The 22,163-nt window shown below is 36.4% G+C and overlaps 1 protein-coding gene across 2 annotated transcripts in view; it reads right to left on the bottom strand.

Annotated features, from left to right (window-relative positions):
• Nucleotides 1-20,679, bottom strand: part of PAPOLG (poly(A) polymerase gamma) — a 29,610-nt gene extending 8,931 nt beyond the window's left edge. For both annotated transcript variants that reach the window (XM_087863425.1, XM_045788033.2), the window contains exons 1-13: nucleotides 20,434-20,679; nucleotides 17,393-17,554; nucleotides 15,852-15,918; nucleotides 12,093-12,174; nucleotides 11,533-11,642; nucleotides 10,209-10,262; nucleotides 8,068-8,179; nucleotides 5,803-5,892; nucleotides 3,462-3,600; nucleotides 2,548-2,620; nucleotides 1,661-1,781; nucleotides 1,244-1,328; nucleotides 801-854 (exon numbers count right to left, since the gene is read on the bottom strand). In XM_087863425.1, the coding sequence (XP_087719551.1) occupies nucleotides 801-854; nucleotides 1,244-1,328; nucleotides 1,661-1,781; nucleotides 2,548-2,620; nucleotides 3,462-3,600; nucleotides 5,803-5,892; nucleotides 8,068-8,179; nucleotides 10,209-10,262; nucleotides 11,533-11,642; nucleotides 12,093-12,174; nucleotides 15,852-15,918; nucleotides 17,393-17,554; nucleotides 20,434-20,450 (1,166 nt within the window). In that variant the 5' untranslated portion in view covers nucleotides 20,451-20,679. The remainder of the gene's footprint in view (nucleotides 1-800; nucleotides 855-1,243; nucleotides 1,329-1,660; nucleotides 1,782-2,547; nucleotides 2,621-3,461; nucleotides 3,601-5,802; nucleotides 5,893-8,067; nucleotides 8,180-10,208; nucleotides 10,263-11,532; nucleotides 11,643-12,092; nucleotides 12,175-15,851; nucleotides 15,919-17,392; nucleotides 17,555-20,433) is intronic.
• Nucleotides 20,680-22,163: the final 1,484 nt, after the last annotated feature.

The following is a 22,163-nucleotide window of genomic DNA, read 5'->3' as shown; positions in this document are numbered from 1 at the left end:
GGGAGAAGCAGAGGGAGAGGGATAAGCAGACTCCACATTGAGTGTGGAGCCCAAAGAGGGGCTTGATCCCAGGACTCTGAGATCATGACCTGAGCCAAAACCAAGAGTCAGACGCTTATCCAACTAAGCCACCGGGAGCACCTACAGATGAAATACTCTGTTTTAGTGACAGGATTCTTTCAGTGTCTCCTTAATTATCAATAAAATAAGCACTAAACTTTGGAAGCAAAAATAAGACAGTATCGTGTTTTCCCTTCCCAGAGGTCAGGCCTGAGGAAAGCACAACCATTTCTGGTGGCCTAATAGCTTCTGACTGATAGAGTTAGGGACGTCAGTACACTGGAGGCAGAGGGAATGAATTTGGATTTACTAGAAAGAATGCACTGCTCCTTAACCAAAAATGCCTCTCTTATCTGCTGATAAAAGCTTTCATGCCACTAATCTCCTAAATTAAAAGAATATAAAAAACGTATTTTCCTTCTAGTTTTGATGGGGAAACATGATGGCAAGGATGGAAAACTCAGTATGAGGCTAGGTATCACAATCATTCAAAGTGCCTCACAATTTTGCTTATATCTGAGAAGTGGCAAAAGGCAAAGAATATACATATACCCTTATTTTATGTTCCTTCTAAATCTGAAACATTAACAGCATTTCTTAAACACTGAGGCTGCATAGTCATGTACAACAGTCACCAATATAATTTAATAATTTTAAGGATAAAATGTTTTATAAATGGTAAAGCATCATAAAAATGTTATCCCCACAAATTAAGTACACAACTTGAATATCAGTCTTACCACTCTAGATGGTTTTCCTCTGTTGACGCACTGGCAGTCAATACTATATAATGTCTACGAAGAATTTTTAGCAACAATCGGGGGGAAAAGAAAGCCAGAAACATTGTTAGGGTTTGCTTTTCCATCATTACTTTTTCTTTCTTCCTCCCACTGAACAAAAGAACTAATGCAGGCACACAGCTTACGAAAATTAGAACATGCTCTGATTTTCACAAAATTAATTCTAGACCCTACAATTAAAAACAATTCACTAAAAACAAAAACCACTAATACTGGGTTAGATACTACTAGAATACACAAACTGTCTCATCATTTAGGATTTCTGCTAACCTATTCTCTACCTCACTTGAAATGTGACAACAGTCACCCATCATATATTAACTTTGTAAGTTTAATATTCTTCTTTAAACACACACACACACAAAATGCAAAATTTCAAATACCTATATTTTTGAAAAAAATTTGGTGGTTCAAGTAGTTTGGACCAGTCTGATTTCCCTTGAAGGATTTCATCTGTGACTGCAAGACCTAAATTAAAAATGAGAGAGAGACTGACTTTGAAAACTGGCTATTTTTTTTTTTTTTTAAATCAGCTCCTGTATCACTCTACCCCAAAACCTCTAACCCTACCAAACTCTTGAGTTAAAAAAAAAAAGTAGACTTGTTTCTCAGAACACAAAAATCAATTTCAAACAGATTGGGCTGGCTCCATTTTGGACTTAATATTATATTTTGAAAAACCAATTACTGAAGGAATAAATACATATCTGAAAGAATTTTTAGAAAAAACAGGTATAACTGCACTTTAGAATAAAACTGTTATAAATCAAAAACTCGTGGGAAAAGGCCAACAGGTTTACCTTGTTTAAATTCTTCTACCATTACTGTTCGAGTTGAGGTGGACACATTATACGTAGAATTCTGCTGTGGGTAGGCAGGGGTGATTATGGGCATGAGATGATACCTATCTGATGGATTTACCTGTGAAATTAGAAGCAGAATAATTGATCTATTCTCCTATTTCAGTTGTCCTCACTTCATTTCCCCAAAAGTCTGAAGAATATGAAATATAAATTTAATACTACATTTCCTCAATTCTAAGAAGTACATTTTCCCTCCCCAACTACATTTATTTCTGATGTCAGATATGTCTGATATTCAAAGGCAACTCTGTAGAAGTTTATTTTTCCTCTGAAAAGCTGTTAAACTGATGGTGCATCTTATAAACAATGGTCTTTTAGAACCAAGAAAATACAGCATCATAGCTGCAAAAAGCATTAATTCAATGGTTCTTAATCCTCTTTCTGCACCTACTCAATGGGTAACTTCCGTAGGTAACTCAGGAATGAGCACTCACTCTAAAAGCAAATTAAAATGCAAGGTGTGAGTTATGCTAGCTTAGAACCATGAGTCTGCTTTAAATTGCACTGCAAAGTAAATCTTTTATATACTCCAGCACTTTATTAGTAACTAATTACTTACAAGACAGTTTTTAACAATGGATTATGACATTTTGGTTGATAAACACCCACTCATCTACTCTTACATGGATGATTTTTAATGACATAACATTTGGATCAGAATTTGAGATACAAATCATCTGCACCAAAAAACACAGCAGATAGAAGGAAAGAACTATAGCTATACAGAAGGAAGATGAGCAGGAATAAGAAGAATTATTTTTAGACTGCAATTTAGAGAACTGTCCTTTTCCTAAAAGGTTTAATTTCAATAATAAGTCACATACCCGAGGATCCCAAACAGGCAAATTCAAATTGCTTTCTTCTGGTTGCTTCAGCAGCACAGGATTTGGCCATTCCCTAACATGAATAAGGCAAATTAATTTACATAGGACCTCACTTCAGGAACTATATGAAATGTTAAAATCATCAGACTCTCAACTTTCATAGAGCAAACATTGTGGACGGGTTTTTGGTATTCAAAAAAACAAATGGGCAAGGGAAGGAAGTATACAAAGGAAAAAGCTGCTTATTTTAAATGCGTCTTCTGAAAGGGCAAATACTGTTTAGCCCCTTAAGCTGTAGCTAATTTAAATCTGAATTTTCCAGGGACACCTCGGTGCCTCAGTCAGTTAAGTGTCTGACTCTTGATTTCGGCTTAGGTCATGATCTCAGGGTCATGAGATTGAGCCCTGTGTTGGGCTCTGCTCTGGGCATGGAGCCTGCTAAAGATTCTCTCTCTCCCTCTGCCCACCTCCCACTCTCTAAAATAAATAGATAAATCTTAAAAACAAAAAAACTGAGTTTTCCCCTTCCTTCTATTTGCTTTCATGGATTTAACTGATAATTTAATAGCAGCAAGAGCTAACTTTACTGAAAATACTAATAAATCCATGTCGTAGCTATGATTATCACCTCCATTTTACATATGAGACATTAATCTATATGTAGCTAGTAATCAGAGCCAAATCTACTGTGACCACTCTCAAGCCAAAAGCCTGCATTTACAGATCCCCCTCAACCCCAGAAGAAAGCGCCATCTGGTGTCTCATCATTGTCTCAAATTTAATGTCTTTAAACTTTTAACTTAAAAGGAATCTAAGACAATAGAAAAAGTCTATGCATCTCTCTTAAATTGCTGAACAAATTTACATAAAGGCAGAAGTTAGTAAATAGTTAAAGTATGCATATGAATACTTACCACTTGGAAAAAACTAAAAAGAACTTATGAACTAAAGTAGAAGCTGCTGCATTTGGATATAATTGGCAAGTTCTTGCAACCAGCATTGCCCAGGAGACACCACCAAGGAATCCCAGCATGTTGGAATAAATACCACGTCCTAGAAAATTAATATATTTGTTAATTATTGTTAGGATCTATTATCCATGACATTCAACTGTAAGAAATAGGATAACTTAGTTCCTAAGACTGTTGCTTAGTTATCCTTTCCCCTCTGGAAACATTACACAATCAATAAGCAGACCTTTATGCTAGGTCCACAGTTTTCTTAGTAACCCATAAACTGCATCTTATCCCCCTACTTTGCCAAAGTTCCCTGCCTCGGTTCTCACTGCCCGACTGGGCTCTATTGATATAACACAATCCCCCTTTTCAATAGCTATGGTTGAGAAAGAAATGAAAGGAAGGAGGAAAGATACCTGGAGGGTCTACAAGTAGGAAGAATAAACATTTCATTAGGAATCATATTCATGGGCATTTTAAAATTAAGTGTAAAGTTGGACTAACTTCATTATTTTGCAGAATTTGGATACCTCTCCATAAAGTACAACACACCACTGATATTATTCATTTCTCTTAAATTGTTTCTTACAACAATCTATAAAATATTACATGTCATCAAGCCTATTAGGTCCTCAATTACATAATACAGCATTATTTTATGTCCCACTAAGTAAGCAAGGAAAAAAGATACAAAATGTCAATTTCAGATATGTTAAATGCGTAAAATATGCATCTAAGAAATGACAAAACATGGTACTTAATTTAATCTGTAAGGAAAGAAAAATTGTGATATCCCTTTCTTGCAAATTACTTTATCCTGACTATACAAGATAACCGAGCCCAAGGACAAATCCTACTTGCTTAAGGGCTTTTTAAATGTATACTTCCAATATGGTAGCCACAAGTCATATGTAGCATTTTCTTTTTTTTTTGGTAACAGCTATGGAGATATCATTCATATAGCAGAGGATTCATCCATGTAAAATGTGAAAAATTAATGGCTTTTAGTATAGTCACAGAGTTGTGTAATCACCACCATAATCAATTCTGGAACACTTTCATCACTCAAAAGTGAAACCTTTAACAGTCACTCCCCTCCTATTTGTTCCCAATCCTCCCAGACCTAAGCAAGCACTATTCTTCTATCTTTATAGATTTGCCTATTCTGGACATTTCATATAAATGGAATTTACTTCAGTCCTTTTTATTGCCAAGTAATATTCCATTGTAGGGACATATCATCTTTTGTTTATCCATCGATCAGATTATGAACATAAGGTTGTCTCTACTTTTTGATTATTATGAGAATGCTATGAATATCTGTACACAAATTTTTTAAAAAGATTTATTTATTTGAGAGAGAGAGTGTGTGTGAGAGGGGGTGGGACATAGGGAGGAGGAGAGAAGCAGACTCCCCTGAGCGTGGAGCCCAAAGCAGGGCCTGAGTCCAGGACCCAGAGATCATGACCTGAGCCAAAATCAAGAGTCGGACGCTTAACCGACTGAGCCACCCAGGCACCCTATCAGTGTACAAATTTCTGTATGGACATATGCTTTTACTTCTCTGAGATACTGTTTAATTTTAAATTGTAATTTAATTTTCAAATTCAGTTCCTTGGTTGCACATTTCAAGTGCTCAATAGCCACATGGTTACTTTTTGAATAGCACAGATATAAAGTATTTCCATCATCAAAAAGTTTTATTGGAGAGTGCAGTTTTAGACTATGTAAAACCTGGTGCCAGAAGTATAGCACTACTTAAATGTAGTTAGAAATAATAGAAAATGTGCTGTGCCAGCTCAGGATTGGGCCTTTTATGAACCATATTCTATGTATATATATACATTAGTTCCAGGCTTTATTAGAAAAGTGTCATAATGTAAAAATAAAAAGAAGTTGAAACTATCACTGGAGATTCTTCATTTAATAAATTTACTGAATACCTACTACAAACTACGCGGTGCTGGTAATGGGGAGACAAAGATGAATAAGATGGTCCTGCCCACAGAGAACGCGAACAACAGTGAGGGTTTCACTCATTCAGTTCTAACTCATTCTGACTGCCTGGCTAAAACCTGAGACGGGAAGTCAGGAGGTTTTAGTTTTCAACCAAGAAACGAGGTAGAGGCACACATCAGAGCACCATAATCACTGAAAAAGAAACAGGATTCTCCAAAATCTACTGGATCTCAATTTCCAACAGTATCAACAGGCTCAAGACTTTCCGTATGTGCTTCTATCATTAGAAACTGAAAATTGTAATTTTATAATGCAAGCTTAAAAGATGTGGGATACTTACGTTTTGCCCATAATTTGACTGCTCTTAGGGTGAGTCTAAAAGTTTCCTTATTTGGCACTAAATGCAGAATTTCATCAGTAACTCTACATCCTGAAAAAGATAAAGCATTCATTTTTCATTATGCAACAAAATCTAGTTAATTCAGACACGCTTCTAATTTTGAGACTCTTAAATGCTAAAACTATCAAAAACAATAAAATGTGGTTTTATTTTCTCTGTGTATTTGAAATTTAGCACATATATGAGAAATCACTTTGCTTTTAAAGAATTAAAAAGTGCATGGGTAATGTAATTAAATATTAAAATAAGAGATGGATCTGACTATCTTTAGCTGTCTTCACCATTGGTCTTTACTGTTAATCAAATGTCCCCAACTTATAAAACTGTTACTGCTTTTCCATACACCTTATTTCACAAATACTGTGATTTACTGCTATACTCTGAAAGTACAATAAAAATGCAATGACAAAACAAAAGATGCTATAAGCCAGTGTTTTGTTCTCAAAGTGCAGTCTTGGACCCTTGGGAATGCTAGGCTAACCTATTTTTTTTTCAAGTTTGTCAAACCTATTTTTATAATTACAATAAAGCTTTGCCTCTTTACTGTGTTAACGTTTGCACTAATGGTGCATAAGCAGTGGTGGGTAAAAACTGCTGGTATCAAAGCTTTAGCAACAAACTGTACTAGTAAACAATTACCCACACCACCACGCATTTACAGTTAGAAAACAGGAAAGGAACCCATCCAATGTTCGAGCAAGTTTAAAGCAAGCTGAACTACCTGGTTTTTTTTGTGGGTTTTTTTTTTTTTTTTAGGAACACCAGTTTTACTTAGAAGAATCCCAAAAAATGAACAAAGTGAGTCCCTCACTTCAAGGAAAACAAATGGCAAAACTTGTTACCAATAATAAAATTTCAGCTTTTGAGTAAAAATTAGAATTTTGGACAACTAGTATCTGCTACTGTGAGCCTGACAGCTTTCCAATATTTAAAGACTTTTCTGATGAGATGGGTGGTGATATTAATGAATGCGATTTTCCTGGATATTTTATAATGAAATGTGTGTTAACATTTTGAAGATCCAAATAACTTTGTGAACCAGTAATTTCCAAATGACCAAGGCATAATAGTACAAAATCAGGTATGGGTAAAAGATCCATTCAAAGAACAAGACAGACCAATATTTTAATGTAAGAGTATAAAAAGTTAATTGACACGGTTTTAGATTTGATATGCAAATTAACCTTTTAAAAAAGAATCACTTTTACTCACCAATAAAAAGGAACAAACTTCTGATATATGCTAAAACATGGACAAACCTCACAAACACTACACTAAGTGAAAGAAGGCAGACACAAAATACCACATATTGCATGATCCCATTTATATGGAATGTCCAGAAAAGGCAAATCTATAGACACAAAGTAGAATAGTGGTTTCCTAGGACTGGGGGTTGGAAAGGAGAATGACTGTAAATGTGTAAGAGGGATCTTTTGAAGATGATGAAAACGTTCTAAAATTGGATTGTGGCACACAACTCTATGAATATGGGAAAGACTACAGAATTGTACACCTAAAAAGAACAAATTTTATGACATGTAATTATACCTCAATAAAGCTGTTGAAAAGGAAAAAGATATTGTCACTGGTCAAGTTTTGCTGTATTGTCAAAGAATATCCACAATTTTCTGAAAAGCCTATTAAAATACTCCTCCCTTTTCTAATTATTTATCTTTAAGAGGTCAGATTCTTCCTGTGCTTCAATCAAAACACAAGAAACTGATTGAAAAAACAGATACAAGAATCTAGCTATCTTCCATTAAGTCAAAGAGATTTGCAAAAATACAAAAAAAAAAAAATCCCATTCTCAAACAAAAATGTATTTTTATTCACTTAGAATAGGCTTATTATTTTGAAATAAATACTTTAAAATTTTCTGTTTTTATTTCTAATATGGCATATATTGACAGATATAACCCACATAAATGGAAGATCTTTGGGGTCCTCAATAAATTTTTAGAGCGCAAAGGGGTCGTGAGACCATTATGTCTGCGCACCATTACTACAAACATAAACAACGTTTCAAATAAATGTATGTCTTTTAAAATGCCTAACCGTGGTCACATTATCTATATAAAGAAAATCACATCATTTTTAACTGAGTTAATCCAATCCCTTAAAAAGTCCATTAATAGTTCTGCAAAAAAGATCTCTTTGTCTAGTTGTTTTCAAGCAGATATCTGAGATTTCTTTTTAGAAGCTTACCATTTAGGCTGCGAATACACCTTATATCAAGGCTTCTCAGTCGAGAGTCGTCTCTTAGATCTAAATTATCTGATATGGTTTGAATTGCCAATCTTGCAAAGACTAGATCAATCTTTGGAAAGATGCAAAAAAAGAGAAAAATATTACTTTTTCTCCTTCTAGTCCATTCTCCCCCCCCCCCTCCACCCCAACCTCAAAAGTATAAAGTTCTAATTATTAGTTTGGGAAGTTCTACCAAAACTTCAAAAAGCTTATGTAGGCAATCTCACATGGGAAAATCACAGCAAAGTTTTGTGAGGGTAATTAAATTTGCAAATTAAGGGAAAGCATTTTAATTTTAGCATATATGCCAAGCATTAAAAAGAACATCAAAATCTAATGAATGAATTTCTAGATAAAGATGGCAGATCCAACACACATTTACATTCACTCCCTCTTGAAACCCCACTAAAGTACCAGTAAAATTTCATTTTGTTTTTTATTTAGTTTTGTTTTTAAAGGCATAACCCACTAGGAAGAAGGGAATAAAAGGAGACAACAGCAAAAACTATGGAAGCAGATGGGTAAGAGGTAACAGACTTAGCAGATTTAAGAAAGCAGAGATAAAAAATATTGTATCCAGGAAAGGAGGATAGGAGGCTGTAAATAAATACATAACTAAACAGAAAAGAACACTTAGAAAAATAAAAAAGTTATTCTTAGAAATTAAAAATATGACAGCAGAAATGGAAAACAATAGGAAGCTTGAAAGATGAGAAAACCCCCAAAAGCAGAAGAAAAATATAAAGATGTGGCAGTCCAATATACAGAAAAAAGAGAAAACAAAGGCAGGAAATCCAATAGAATTCAATACAATTTCCAAGAATGGAAGGACAGGAATTTCCAAAGTGGAAGAGGACTATTGAGTGTCTAGCGTATTTGGTTGAAAAGACACATACCAAAGTACATTACCATGAATTTTACAACTATGAAGCCCAGGAATAAAAGATCACATTAAGTGTCCGAAGAGAGAAAACAGATCACAAGGATGAGAAATCAAAATGGCATCACACTTTACAACACAGCATGAAAGGTAGAAGACAATGAAGCAAGGCCTTCAAAACTCTGAGATACATTATTTCCCACCTAGAACTCTATACTCAAAACTATTATTTTGATGTGAAAACAAAATAAAGACATTTTTAAATACACAGGATCTCAAAAATATGTGCTCTTTCTCAGGAAGCTAGCGGATGAGTGCCACTAAAATGGCAGTAAGTCAAAAAAGAAGACAACTCTAGAGAGAAGCAAAAGGAAATCCTAGGATGATAGTAAAGAAAGATCCAAGATGCCAGCTGTTTATCCTTCATGGAGAACAACTGGTGTGGAATCCAACATGTGAAAAGACTCACATATTTTTTTAAGATGATAATGACAGAACACCTGATTCAGACAGCCAGCAGAAACTAACTCTGAATTAGTGTTAAGTATAAAAACCAAGCAAACAAAACGCAAAACAATTATATACTCCCAAGAAACAAAATGCCACAAAGAATGATAATCTAGTACACTTTGTGCTCAGTTTTGAACATTATTTATAAGATTATAATAATGTAAACACTGAATATTGCTCCAATCCAAATTATAACACAATTATTTTAGATTATAGGAATGAGAAGGGTATATATAAAAATCATGGGGGTAGGAATAGAAGCTGGTTCATTTTCCACGGTGAGAAGTCAATAGATATAGGAGAAAGAAAGGTGAGGAACTATTTAAAAACTATTTGAGTCTTTAAAATACGTGTCTTTATGGACTATGAGAAACAAACTGAGGGCCTCAGAGGGGAGGGGGGTGGGGGAATGGGACAGACGGTGATGGGTAGTAAGGAGGGCACGTATTGCATGGTGCAGTGGGTGTTATACGCAACTAATGAATCATCGAACTTTTTATCGGAAACCGGGGATGTACTGTATGGTGACTAACATAATATAATAAAAAATCATTAAAAAAAAAAAAAAAAAGAAATGATATTGTAAAAAATAAAATAAAATAAAATAAAATAAAATACATGTCTTTGTCAGTCTGACTTAAAAAAAAAAACTGAAAAAAGCCTATGTATTAATTCAGTTGCAAAGTCAGAAAAAAAATTAAACGCTTACTTCAATTCCATCAAATTCAAATTTTATAACAGGTACAAAGGCATCTTCTACAGCCTACAAAAGAGGACAACAATTAGAACACATAAATAATCCTTTAAAGGTGTAATCCTTTCTCTATCACTCCTAGCTGCCAATAATGTGAATACCTTTGCTAAAAAGTGAAAATGTTCTTGGTCTCACATTCCAAATAAGTAAGTGCTTCTACTCTGTGATTGTGTTATTTAAGATACAAAAAATGTCATGACAGTAGTTGTCTAATTTATTATCCTCCTAAAAAAATTCATCAGAAACTGGCAGGCAGAACTGCTATCATCCGGGTACTTACTATTTGTTGAGATTAAATTGAAAACTGATTATTTACGAAGAGCACTAGTACTGAAAATTATAATCAGAGCTCATGATTAATCTATTAAAAAAATACAATCAATGTAATTTGGATTTAGTAGAAATGTCATCTTTCTGAGCTTTCCTTAATCCCCCAACCTAATTCTTTTTTTTTTTTTAAGATTTTATTTATTTATTTATTTATTTATTTGACAGAGAGAGAGAGACAGCCAGCGAGAGAGGGAACACAGCAGGGGGAGTGGGAGAGGAAGAAGCAGGCTCCCAGCAGAGGAGCCCGATGTGGGGCTTGATCCCAGAACGCCGGGATCACGCCCTGAGCCGAAGGCAGACGCTTAACGACTGCGCCACCCAGGAGCCCCCCAACCTAACAAATTCTTAACGTTTTTCCATTCTCAGATGCCCAAATAATGCAGATCCTTTCAACTTCACCTTATCCTAGCACTTTAGATTGCATTAAAGCTATGTTTGCTTAGTTCCCCTAATCCCTCCCTCCCATAAACTATGTCTTGTTCACTATTGTATTTGTGGGACTAAGGACAATATCTGATAAATCACTTGTGCTGAAATTTCATTTGCTCAATCAAGGGCTAGATATGCACAAAGAGAATGGCTAACTGAATCTTACACATACTAACAGCTAACATTTGATATGTATCAACCACTTATCAAATATTACAGTCAATATTTTTGTCAATTATCTCATTGATTCTCAGAAAAACCTTATAAAAAGTTATCACTACATCTCCATCTTACAGCTTTGAGGAAACTAGGCTCAAAGAAAATAGGTAACTTAAAATCTAAGAGCTAATATGTGGTAGATTTTAGAATCAAACCCAGATCTGTATTAACCATAAAGCCCATGTTCTTAGCCATCTGTTATTTTAATAAGATACAGCAACTTCTTAAGAAATATTTCAACAATCATAAGCCCAAGCTTCTGTTATCAAGTTCAAAATACTAAATACTAGAGGATACTTACTCTTAAGTTTCTAATGCCATCTTGATGTTTCAATTTTTCAAAAAAAGACTGAAAAAAATCAGATCTCTCCACATGTCTTGGAGCTACACAAAGTGCATCAATGTCAGCTCCTGAAAATCAAAGTATTTCTAATTAAGACTATACTGTATGCATTACATTTTTGTTAAAACATACAAAAACATTATGTACAGAAGAAAATATGTAGGATGACTACAGGAAAATGTTAACAATGATTAGCTCTGAATAGTGAGATAATGGGTATTTTTTTCTTCTGTACTTTTTTTTTTTTTTAAAGATTTTATTTATTTATTTGACAGAGAAAGAGACAGCCAGCGAGAGAGGGAACACAAGCAGGGGGAGTGGGAGAGGAAGAAGCAGGCTCATAGCGGAGGAGCCCGATGTGGGGCTCGATCCCACAACGCCAGGATCACGCCCTGAGCCGAAGGCAGACGCTTAACCGCTGTGCCACCCAGGCGCCCCTTCTTCTGTACTTCTAATTATGAATAACAAATAACAGCTTGTTATTGAAAGTTCTTATCAGAACACAGAAAAGCAGTTACCTTTGGTGTGTACTCCAAGCCTATAGGAGCCAAACGTGAAAATTTTACCACCAACAGTAGCCACAACAGAAGGTGGGAGATTCTAAAATTAAATTAAAGAAATGGCATTCAATTGTTGAAATTATTTAGCATAAAAATTGCCTAAATACTACCGATATATACTACATTTGTCAACTTTGGGAAATTAAGATTTCTGAAAGTACTTCAGAGCTCTTTGGGCTGCAGCTTGCAGTAATGACAGTGTTCCCAGAGGGAAGACAAAACAAATTCATGCCTACTATACATGCACACATTTCTCTTAAGAAAAACATTTTTTAACACTTGACCCTACTCGCCCCCTTCCGATTGCCTGTTTTTGGCTCCATCATTCTGAAGTCACCAAGGAACTCTTACCTACCAAACTAAGGCACTTTCAGTTCTCTATAGTATCATACACTTAACTCATTCCACTTACCCATTAGTTTTTGTGACAAATATGCTTAATTTCTTGATTGAATTTCTGCAACCTTTCTGCAAGAAAGTGGTCATCTTGACATGACCTCCTTATGAGAGGTAATCTAACATCTTTAATGAAATTTTTTAGAAGGTACCAGAATTATAAGGCTACTCGTCACCTCTCTCTGAAGCCAATTCTAACTTCCCATCAGGTATTTTCACTCAGACATTCTGACCCACTTCAATATTCCATGCTTAAAACAAAATACTCTTCCTATGATAAACCAGGTATCCCTTCTGATTTTCTCTCTTTCTGTTCCTCATTCTCCTTAATACCTATACCTGTAGTCATTATTCTTCCTGGCTTACCAATTATTAGCTTATATCCCTCACATGTCACCTCCTTTCTATTCAACTACTATGTCCTTAATTCTAGGCCTTAATAGAACTTTAAGCTACCTTCTTGACCGTAGTCTTTATTTTCTCCTATTCTATTTTGTATAAAATTCACTTGATGTTCTTACTCTACTATATATAACTCTTCTGTTCAAAACGTGCTAATGCATTCTTCTCTGACTACTGAGGTAAGGATGCTTGGATCCTGAGAATCTCCACAATATGCTCTTATGGATCTTTCCTGCCTTGTCTTCTGCTCTTCCCTTTTGAAGCTCCAACTGCCAACATGTTACATAATCCAGTCTCCTTTCCATCGCACTTGCCATTCTCCCCACCTCAAATGCTTGCCCATCCTCTCTGGGTATCTCAATACCATCTGTTTTTTCAAAGTTCAAGTTCCACCTTTTTCAGGAAGCCTTCTCTGATGATCCCCCCTTCCATAACAAGCTCTTTTCCCTCTGTGCTCCTCCACTATTATCTTTAACCTCTTTTATACTACATTTATTACTGACCTTTTTTCCCTGAATACATGTCCCATCTCTTCAACTATATTTAAATTCCTTGAAAATGAGAACTGTATCTACTATTTCTTTTATTTCTTTTTATAATGCCCAGTGCAAGTTTCAAAGAATATCCCTTGATTAACTTGAATGAAATTATCTATGTAACAGGATATTATATCTGTTACTTCCTCTGTTTAATGGGTATTAATGTTTAAGACTACCACACAAGACTACCATGATTTTAGAGCTAGAAAGAAGCCAGTGAATTTATTAATATGAATCAAAAGGATAGAGAAGATAGGACCTTTTGGTTTAGCTTTCTACTTTCTATTTTAGTTTACCTTCCTACTTTGAAAAGCAAGATTCTTACATGATTTATAAGAAAGTGATACACCAATCAGAGTAAAATATTTTCATCACAAACCACAGTATTTAACTAAAATGATCTGTTTGGGTTCTAGATGGTTTATAGCTTAAATATCCCAATTGTGTGTGGAATAGCCAAACGATCTTTGATCTAACTCAAATCCTTCCGATATTTTCTGGACTAAAATATGCATAAATAAAAGGAACAGCTGATACAGAAAATGAAAAAAAATCACCTTATACACACAGTGGAAGATGTCAAACCAATTTAAAGATTTTTTATAGTGAGATATTTTATTCACTTTGCTTAAAAAAATAAATCCAAATTATGACATAGTCTTAAATTTTTATGCCTAGAAATTAAATGTAAACCAGTGATTGCTTTTTGCAGATTAAAGTATTAATGTGAGTAAAATGGGAGAAAAAGCAATTTATTAAAAACAAGAAACAAACAAAAAAAACACCTTTTGACCATGAAACAGAATACTACCGGATTTTTCTGTTAAGTGCAAAGAAACCGTGAAGAAAATTAGTTAGGTGTATCTCTCAACAAATTAATATAGCCTCTTTTGTGAATAATACTTGATTTATCTCAAATGCATTCTTAGAATAGGGATAGAAGCAAAGACCTTGGCACAACCACAATAGTTGACATAAAGACCACACACGGTAAGTCATAAAGCTTGTAATTATGATTTTAAAATAATTCTAGCAAGTTGAGTATTTGCACACCCATAATGATTATGGGCTGATTGGAGAAGGACAACAGATTCCTTTAACATTTACTTAATGCCTGAGCTCTGTCCTGAAATTATGTAAGTGACCAAGACAGGTCTTTTTCTGGTGGAGTTGATCACCTAGTAGCAGAAAAACAAACATGATTTTTTTTTTTTTTTTTTGTTACTCATGACTAGCATTTCACCTGCTCAGAATTCAACTTATCTAAATCTCAACTACTGATAACCCTGCTGAGAGTTCAGAAATGAGTCAGATAGCTGTTTAGCAGCAAAAGTAAACAACATAAAGACCATTTATTTAAACCCAATGACTGCAGACTTAGCAGATTCCCTCATGACCTTATTCTGAGTCCATTGTTGAAAAGAACCAATTTTAAACATGTACCATAGGTACACAAAGACATACTAAAATTTGCAAAAGAATTCTGACGGGTGTTTATCTAATTTCTAAATCCAGGCAGATTAAGGAGAAGAGAAGAAAGAGTTTACGGAGAGACACACTGACTGCTATGATACATTAACTTTCAGCTTATTGTTAAGGGAAAGATAGGGAAACTATAAAAATTATAAAAACCAAATGAAAACTTAAAATACAACAGTTTGGGCCACTCAGTGAAGGGGCAAATAATATCACCCAGTTCCATACCCCCTACTTCAATTTAGTACAGCCAGTAAAATAATATTCAGTGATGATTCCCAGACATAGGAAAATTCAGTTACATTCAAAATACTCTAAGAAAGCAAGGAAAATGTAACTTATTTTAGAAGAAAAATAGTAAAGGTACTGCAGGGGAAAAAAGCTGCATAATTATAAATTAGGATTTGCAAACTCCCATGTCTCAGGGGTCAGGCAGGTATGCAAATATAAGGTATACATAAGAAATATAGAAACTGATTGATAAATGACAGGTGCTGTGTCAGAGAGAGCAGGCATTGGTGGGGCCACAAGGCACTGGAGGGCAGGAGCCCAAATCCATTGAAGCCTCTTCCTGCCTTGCACAAAGACAGGCCCAATGTTGCCAGATCTGGTATTTCACAAGATGTCTGAAATCTGGCTTTTAAAGTAAAATCCCTTGATATTTAAATTTTGGTAAACTACATGTAATTCAAGCAGGAAATCTATGTAGAATTGCAGCTAGACACGGGTAAATTCTCATTTATTTATCTCATTATCATTATTTAGAGACTCAACTGTCTAGACCAGTTCATTACCAAGTATACCAAAAAGCCTATTTCAGATTATCCTCAACTCCTGCATCTTATTACTAGGACTAATGATCAGGACATAATGAAACTGAATTCAATGTAGTTTAGAGTCTTACCTTACTCTCACTGACATCAGAAATCCATTCTTTTACTAAATTGTTCAATTTACCAAGAACAACGAGCCTATAATAAAAAACAACATGCTTTAGATTAAAACTAAGAAAACCCAAAAACAGTATTTAAAAAATTAGTTAAACGTATAGGCAGAACCTTTATGTTGGCGCTAGAGTAAAAAGCACATACATGGGCTAATGCTGTCACATCTGTTGATACATACACATCTCTTTAGCATTCTTAGGTCCCTAAGAGTTCCAAAGAAATGATGAATGTGATGACAGCATTTTGGCCTTTGAGCTATTCTCAAAATTCAAAAAGTCTAATAAAAAATCAAAATTACCTTCAGTAAGTCTGCAGAGGCCAACTGAATTGTCAACTTACTTGGCCTTACTATGGAATAAAATCAATTCAGTATGGCGATAGAGGTTAGCATCCTCTCATCTAGTCATAGATCTTTGAATAATTAAAATGGGTAAATTAAATACTGGCTAATTTCTATGAAATAATATTACTTAATAACAGTAGTTTGATATTAAACCAAACTTTCAACCAATAGGATATCTAAATCCACATTAAAAAAAAGAGAGAAAGAGAAAAAAATAGAGGGTAGACATCTCAAGGATAACATATGAAAAATGGAATTCCTGAGATGTCCAAACTTGCTTCTCCCTCAGCCTTCTCTGGGTAATGGAATTCTATCCCTTGAGGTGCTAAGACCCAAAACCTTGGCATCATCCTTAACCTCTCTCACACATATTCCAGTCATTAAACAACCCTACCTTTAAAATATATCCGGAATCCTATTTCTTATTACTTCCACTAACATCCCCTTAGTTCAACCCCCCATCCTTTCCTCCCTGGGTTCTTATAATAGCCTCCTAACCAGTCTCCTGACTTGTGCCCTTGATCCCTCTTCAGACTATTCTCAATATAGCAGCCAGAGTGATTGTGTTAAAACATGAGTAAATCATGTCACTCTTCTGCTCAAAAACCTAATGGCTTCCAATTTCACTCAGAGTAAAAGCCAAAACTTTTATAGTGACTTACAAGGTCCTAAGTGACCTAGCTCTCCAAGCAACTTCCCATCTTACGTTCTTTAAGCCCATACTCACCGGCTTACTCACTCTGCTCTGGACGCCCAGGTTACCTTACTGTGTAATTCCTTAAATATACCAGGTACACTCCCACCTCAACCACTGCCTAGAATGCTCCTCCCTCAAATATCTACATAGTTCCTTCTCTCACTTTGACATTTCCCCTCAAATGTCAATAAGTCTTCCAGATAACCTTCACTTCCAGCTTCATTTTTCTCAGCAGCATTTGTCATCTGTAACATTGTATTTATTTTATTTATCTGGCTAATTGTTAGTCTCTTCCTCTAACCTCTTCCTAAAATATAAGCTCCAGGAGGGCCAAAATTTCTCTTCATGTTGTCATTTTTTGTATCCCTAGGCAGGGGCATGATGGAGGTACTTTATATTTGTGGAATCAGTGATTAAATAACGTACTGTAAACTATTTTGCATTTTTAAATGACATACCTGTGGTTCAATTCTTCCTCATCTTCGAACACTCCAAATGGTTTCATGGCATCAATTAATTTCTGTGTGTAAATATGATCAATTTCTTTAGGACATGCCAAACTAATTGGAGAAGTGATTCCATAATGCTTTTGTTGACGCTGGCTGTCCAGCATGGTGTTTCTGTTCAAGAAAAATGAAATAGCAGAAAAAATTTAAAGCATCATATCGTACTGATATATTTAATCTCTCAATCCACTCATTAATTTAGCTACCTTAGAAGTTTACTTAGTCCTAACAGTTGGGGCAGGCACTTTTTTTTTTTTTTTTTTTTTTTAGGGGAAAAAAGGGTATTTTGTGTTTATTTTGATGAAGGGCTATTCATACTGCCTCCAGCTTTCATGGTTAGGATGTCTTTTCAAGCCAAAAGCAGCATGTGTTGGCATCAGGACAACTGTGCCAGCACCACTTAGCTCAAATGCAAAAAGCCTGAATGGGAGCTGGGCCAGGGCCACCTCCACTACACCCTGCGGACTTAAGTCAAGTACCATCTATATTCAATCTTTGAAAAGCAGTCAGCCACTTGAAAGAAAGCTCTGAGTAAGAACAACGTTCTTTCCCCCTCAAGAAAGAAACAAAAACATCCCATTAGAAGGTCTTTGTGAAATATCCTGGCTTTTAAAAAGAAATCACGACTAGATTTGTCCTTGAGAAACTTACATTAACATCCTTTGCTCAAATCAGAATTTATAGTCCTCACATTTTGTGACTCTAGTTAATTGTTCTCTTCATTTAGATTGGTACCCAGACCATTTTCATACTAAATAACTATCAAATTCTTTACACTTTTATCGGCACAATACAAGCCAACCTCCAAAAGATTCTAGCTATCAGGAAATTATACAACTGAATTTCTGAGTTTGGATTTCAATAATTCCAAAATAAATTTTGGGACCAACATGGGTTGGTAAAACTTTTTATTCTGCTAAGAAAGTAAAGTAAAAATAAACATACGCAATAACCAACTAACCCTACCATCTATCTTCACCATTCGATATTCAGGACCATTAACAACAACAGTAAGAATGTAATCTCAAAATATAAAAGAACAGTCTTTTAAATGAATAAATCAGCTCTGCAAACAATAACACACGAAGTTACAGTAGTGATTGTTTTTGAATTTTAACTTGTCAAAACACTGACTTATTGCTACTAAGTTCTTACAGTAAGGCATGCTCTTTAGCTAAAGATTTCATTAGGTAAAGAGGGAGAATCAAATGGAAGATAAAATAGCCTATATGTCTTCTGAAATGATTCAAAGAAACAAAAGGGAAACATCAATACTAGCGACTTTAATTTCTGGTATTAGTTTTCCCGTGGAACAAACAAAATTTCAATTAGCTATTTCAAGTAACTTCTTTTTAAAGATTTAGCTTTTTACCTCTAAGAGAGCTATTTTGGTATTGTCTGTGTGTGTTTAAATATGTATGATAAATGGATGGGACAGACTGATTATATGTGATCATTCAATTAATTTCAATAATAACCCTAAGAGGTAGGTACTGAATAAGTGCCATTTTACAGGTAAGTACCCAAGATTCAAGGGATAGGAAGAGCCAGAATATGAACCAAGATCTTTCCACCACTCCATTCTCCCTTCAACAAATACCTCTTTCTGACACTATGATCTTGGGTCCCCCTTTCTTAACTGTATGCTGAAAAAGTTGGCTATCAAGCTTCCTACCCTACTAGCACTAAAATTCCAAATATATGGTTCTGAACCTCCTTCATCTGGGGCGGGGGGAGGGAAAGCCAAGCAAAAGAATCCCACATCCCCTCAACTCATCGATTTCACTTATAAGTAAACACCCTAGAGAAATTCTAGTACAAGTGTACAAGGAAACATGTACAAGAATGTTCACTGCCACACTGTAACACTGAACACTTAGAAACAACCTCAAATAATCACTAACAGGAAAAGGACTAAATCAGGGTGTATCCCTACAATGGAATACAATACAGTAGTTAATATGAATTAATGAGAGTTGAAAATATTAACATGGACAAAGTTCAAATATACTATGTTGCACTAAAAAAAGTTGCAAAATGACAAGTATGGTATTAGTTATAAAAAGCTTAAAAACAAGTAAAACAATGCCAGTTATTATGGACACTTAACATATGCTGTAATAGCATTTTTAAAAACGCAATAAACATCAAGTTCAGGACTGTGTGGAACTCTAGGGAGGGAGGTGAATGGACTAAGAGGAGGTAACAGAATCATTAAGACATATCGGTAATGCTTGATTTCTTTTAAATAAAGATATGTATGTACACCCCCCCCCACACACACACATAGAATTCTATGCTTTGGGAGAGATGGATGGTGACTACACAAATGATGCTTATGTTATCCTCTGCATTTTTCTGTTTAAATTATTTCCTAATAAACCAAAATGTTAAGAGCTACAACAAAATCTTGCCAAGCACGGAAACCGTTTCTGACTTATCAAAGTGTGAGCAGGAGGTATAGACCGGTAGATACACTGTGGGTCGGTGGGCGGAGGCCGGGGGAGGGCGAAAAGATCGTAGCTTTTATTAAAAAAAACCGCATGGGCTGGGATAGGTCATTCACTCCTGAAGACCAGGAGACAGTCTGTCGGGAGGGAGGAGGGGGAGGTAGGGGGATGGTATTTGCGCCAATGCAGACAGGAGCAAAGACGGGCTCAGACAGTGCTGGGGGCAGGACAGTGACCGACAATTTCTCCCCACGGACACCTGCGCCTCTCCCGCCGCTCCCTTGTCTGGGGGCGTCTTCGGAGGCGGGACAGGCGAGGGCAGATAGGGGCTCCAGGAGTCCCCGAGTCTGTGCAGGGGTGGCCAGGTGAGCCGCCGGGTGTAGGGGAGGTGCCCTTGCCGACCGGCCAGGAGCGCGGAAGGAGACCACTCGGGCGAGCTCCGGGCAGGACGCGAGCGGCAGGGAACGGACACCGGGTCCCAGGCCGACCATCCAAACCCACCCCTCTCCGCTACGCCCCCAACCGCCGCCCCCCACCACTTACGCAGACATCTCTTTCATCGCTTCCTGCGTCTCCCTCACCGGCGAGTATCTTTCTCTCTGGAGTCAAGTTCTTGCTCCTCCCTTCTCCTCCTATCGACTTTCCTCCGGTCGCTTGTAGCTCGCTTGCTCGCTCACTTTCTCACTTACTACGGCCGAGGCATCCAACCGAGTAGTGAAAACACCACAAAACCGGCTCTATTTATGACAATACAGCGCGGCCGACGCCAATATGGCGCCGCTTCCCAGCCTGCCCCTCGCCCGCTGCGGCCCCGCCCCTGGAGGCCTGGACCCGCCCTCGACCCCGCCCCCTCCTCCTTTGGGTCCAGGGAGGCTCCGGTGGCCCCGCCTACAGGGGGGCGCAGGCTCTGGCTGCAAACGCCGGTCGGAAGGAGCGTTTTGTCCCCTCCTTTGTCCGTGGGACTGTCAATCCTAGCAAACCGCTTGGAATGTAATTAGGAACATATTTTCCCTGTTTCACTAATGAAAGACTATATTTTTAAAAAGATCACAACCTTGCCTAGCAAATACTAGTTTAACTCTTCCGTTATCCTACATCTTTAGTCATAATCATACGTAATCAATTCACTCGTGGAGATTTTGTCGTGATAGGGTCACACCGAGGAACGTGTGACTTTACAATTATCCCAGGCAAAACAAGCTTGTAAATTGGAGGCTAATCTGTTCACTTTATCTCTACCTCCCCCTGATTTATGACATTCTGGCAGTTGAGGGGGGTTGAAAGAAGAATCGCTAGGAGTTTGTAATACGAGAATAAATCCAAGAACTAATTTAATGCACTAAATCATTACAAGGAAAAGGATGTCAAGAAGCTGCTTTTTCTCGGAATGTGACTCAGTGTCATAGGGAATAGAGGCGATTACTTATAAAATTATTCATTCATTCATTCAAAAATATTTATTGAAAACCAAGCATTGTTAGGCACCAGTGGCTTAATGGTGCATAAAACCAGATGTATTCTTTAACCCTGTGAAGTTCAGCGTTTAGTGAGGAAACAATCAAATATAAGTGATATTCTTCTGTTGTAGAACTAAAAGCACCTACTGTGTGTCAGGCATTAGAGCTACTTAATTCCTGCCCTTCAGAGTCCACAGTCTAGTGGAGGAGGACAAACATATAAAGAGATCATTGAAATACAGATGGGGCCAAGGGATTTAGGAAGGCTTAAAGAGGGCCACCTATTGGAAGCTGGATCTAAGGGCTTGATTAGGTTCGGGCTAAACACCGCATCCCACCAGGAGTCACATTATGAAGCTCTGGTAATCCCATCATTGGCGATAGTAAGATTGACCACTGGGTTTACCTGTCGACAATCACCTTGGAACTAAATAGTAATCTGTGGGATGATAACTTTGGCACTAGGTGAATATCCAGCTGTCCATCAACCTATCGCCTAATGGTTTCAGTATCTGTTGATACTATTGGCTTAATTATTTCCTTAGGGGTTGCAAATTGTGATTTTCCAATTCTGTCTACATTTATAGCTGGCATTTTTCTGGAAAGAAGAGCTTTTCCTCATTGACTAGGAATATTAGGTTATTCTGCAATACGTTTCCTACTGTAAAGGAAAAATATTCCTTTCTCTTCCAGAGTTAAGAACTTGGCATAACGGCCACCTTCAAAGAAGTTCTTATTTATTTACTTGCTTATTTTATTCCTTTTAATTTTTTTTGAGTATCATATGGACTCATTTTCTAATGTAGTTAACATGTT

The sequence above is a fragment of the Ursus americanus genome, chromosome 7 (assembly GCF_024610735.1).
Source record: "Ursus americanus isolate L20-20 chromosome 7, mUrsAme1.1.p, whole genome shotgun sequence".
NCBI classification, from domain to species: domain Eukaryota; kingdom Metazoa; phylum Chordata; class Mammalia; order Carnivora; family Ursidae; genus Ursus; species Ursus americanus.
This window is presented reverse-complemented; position numbering and strand designations above follow the sequence as displayed.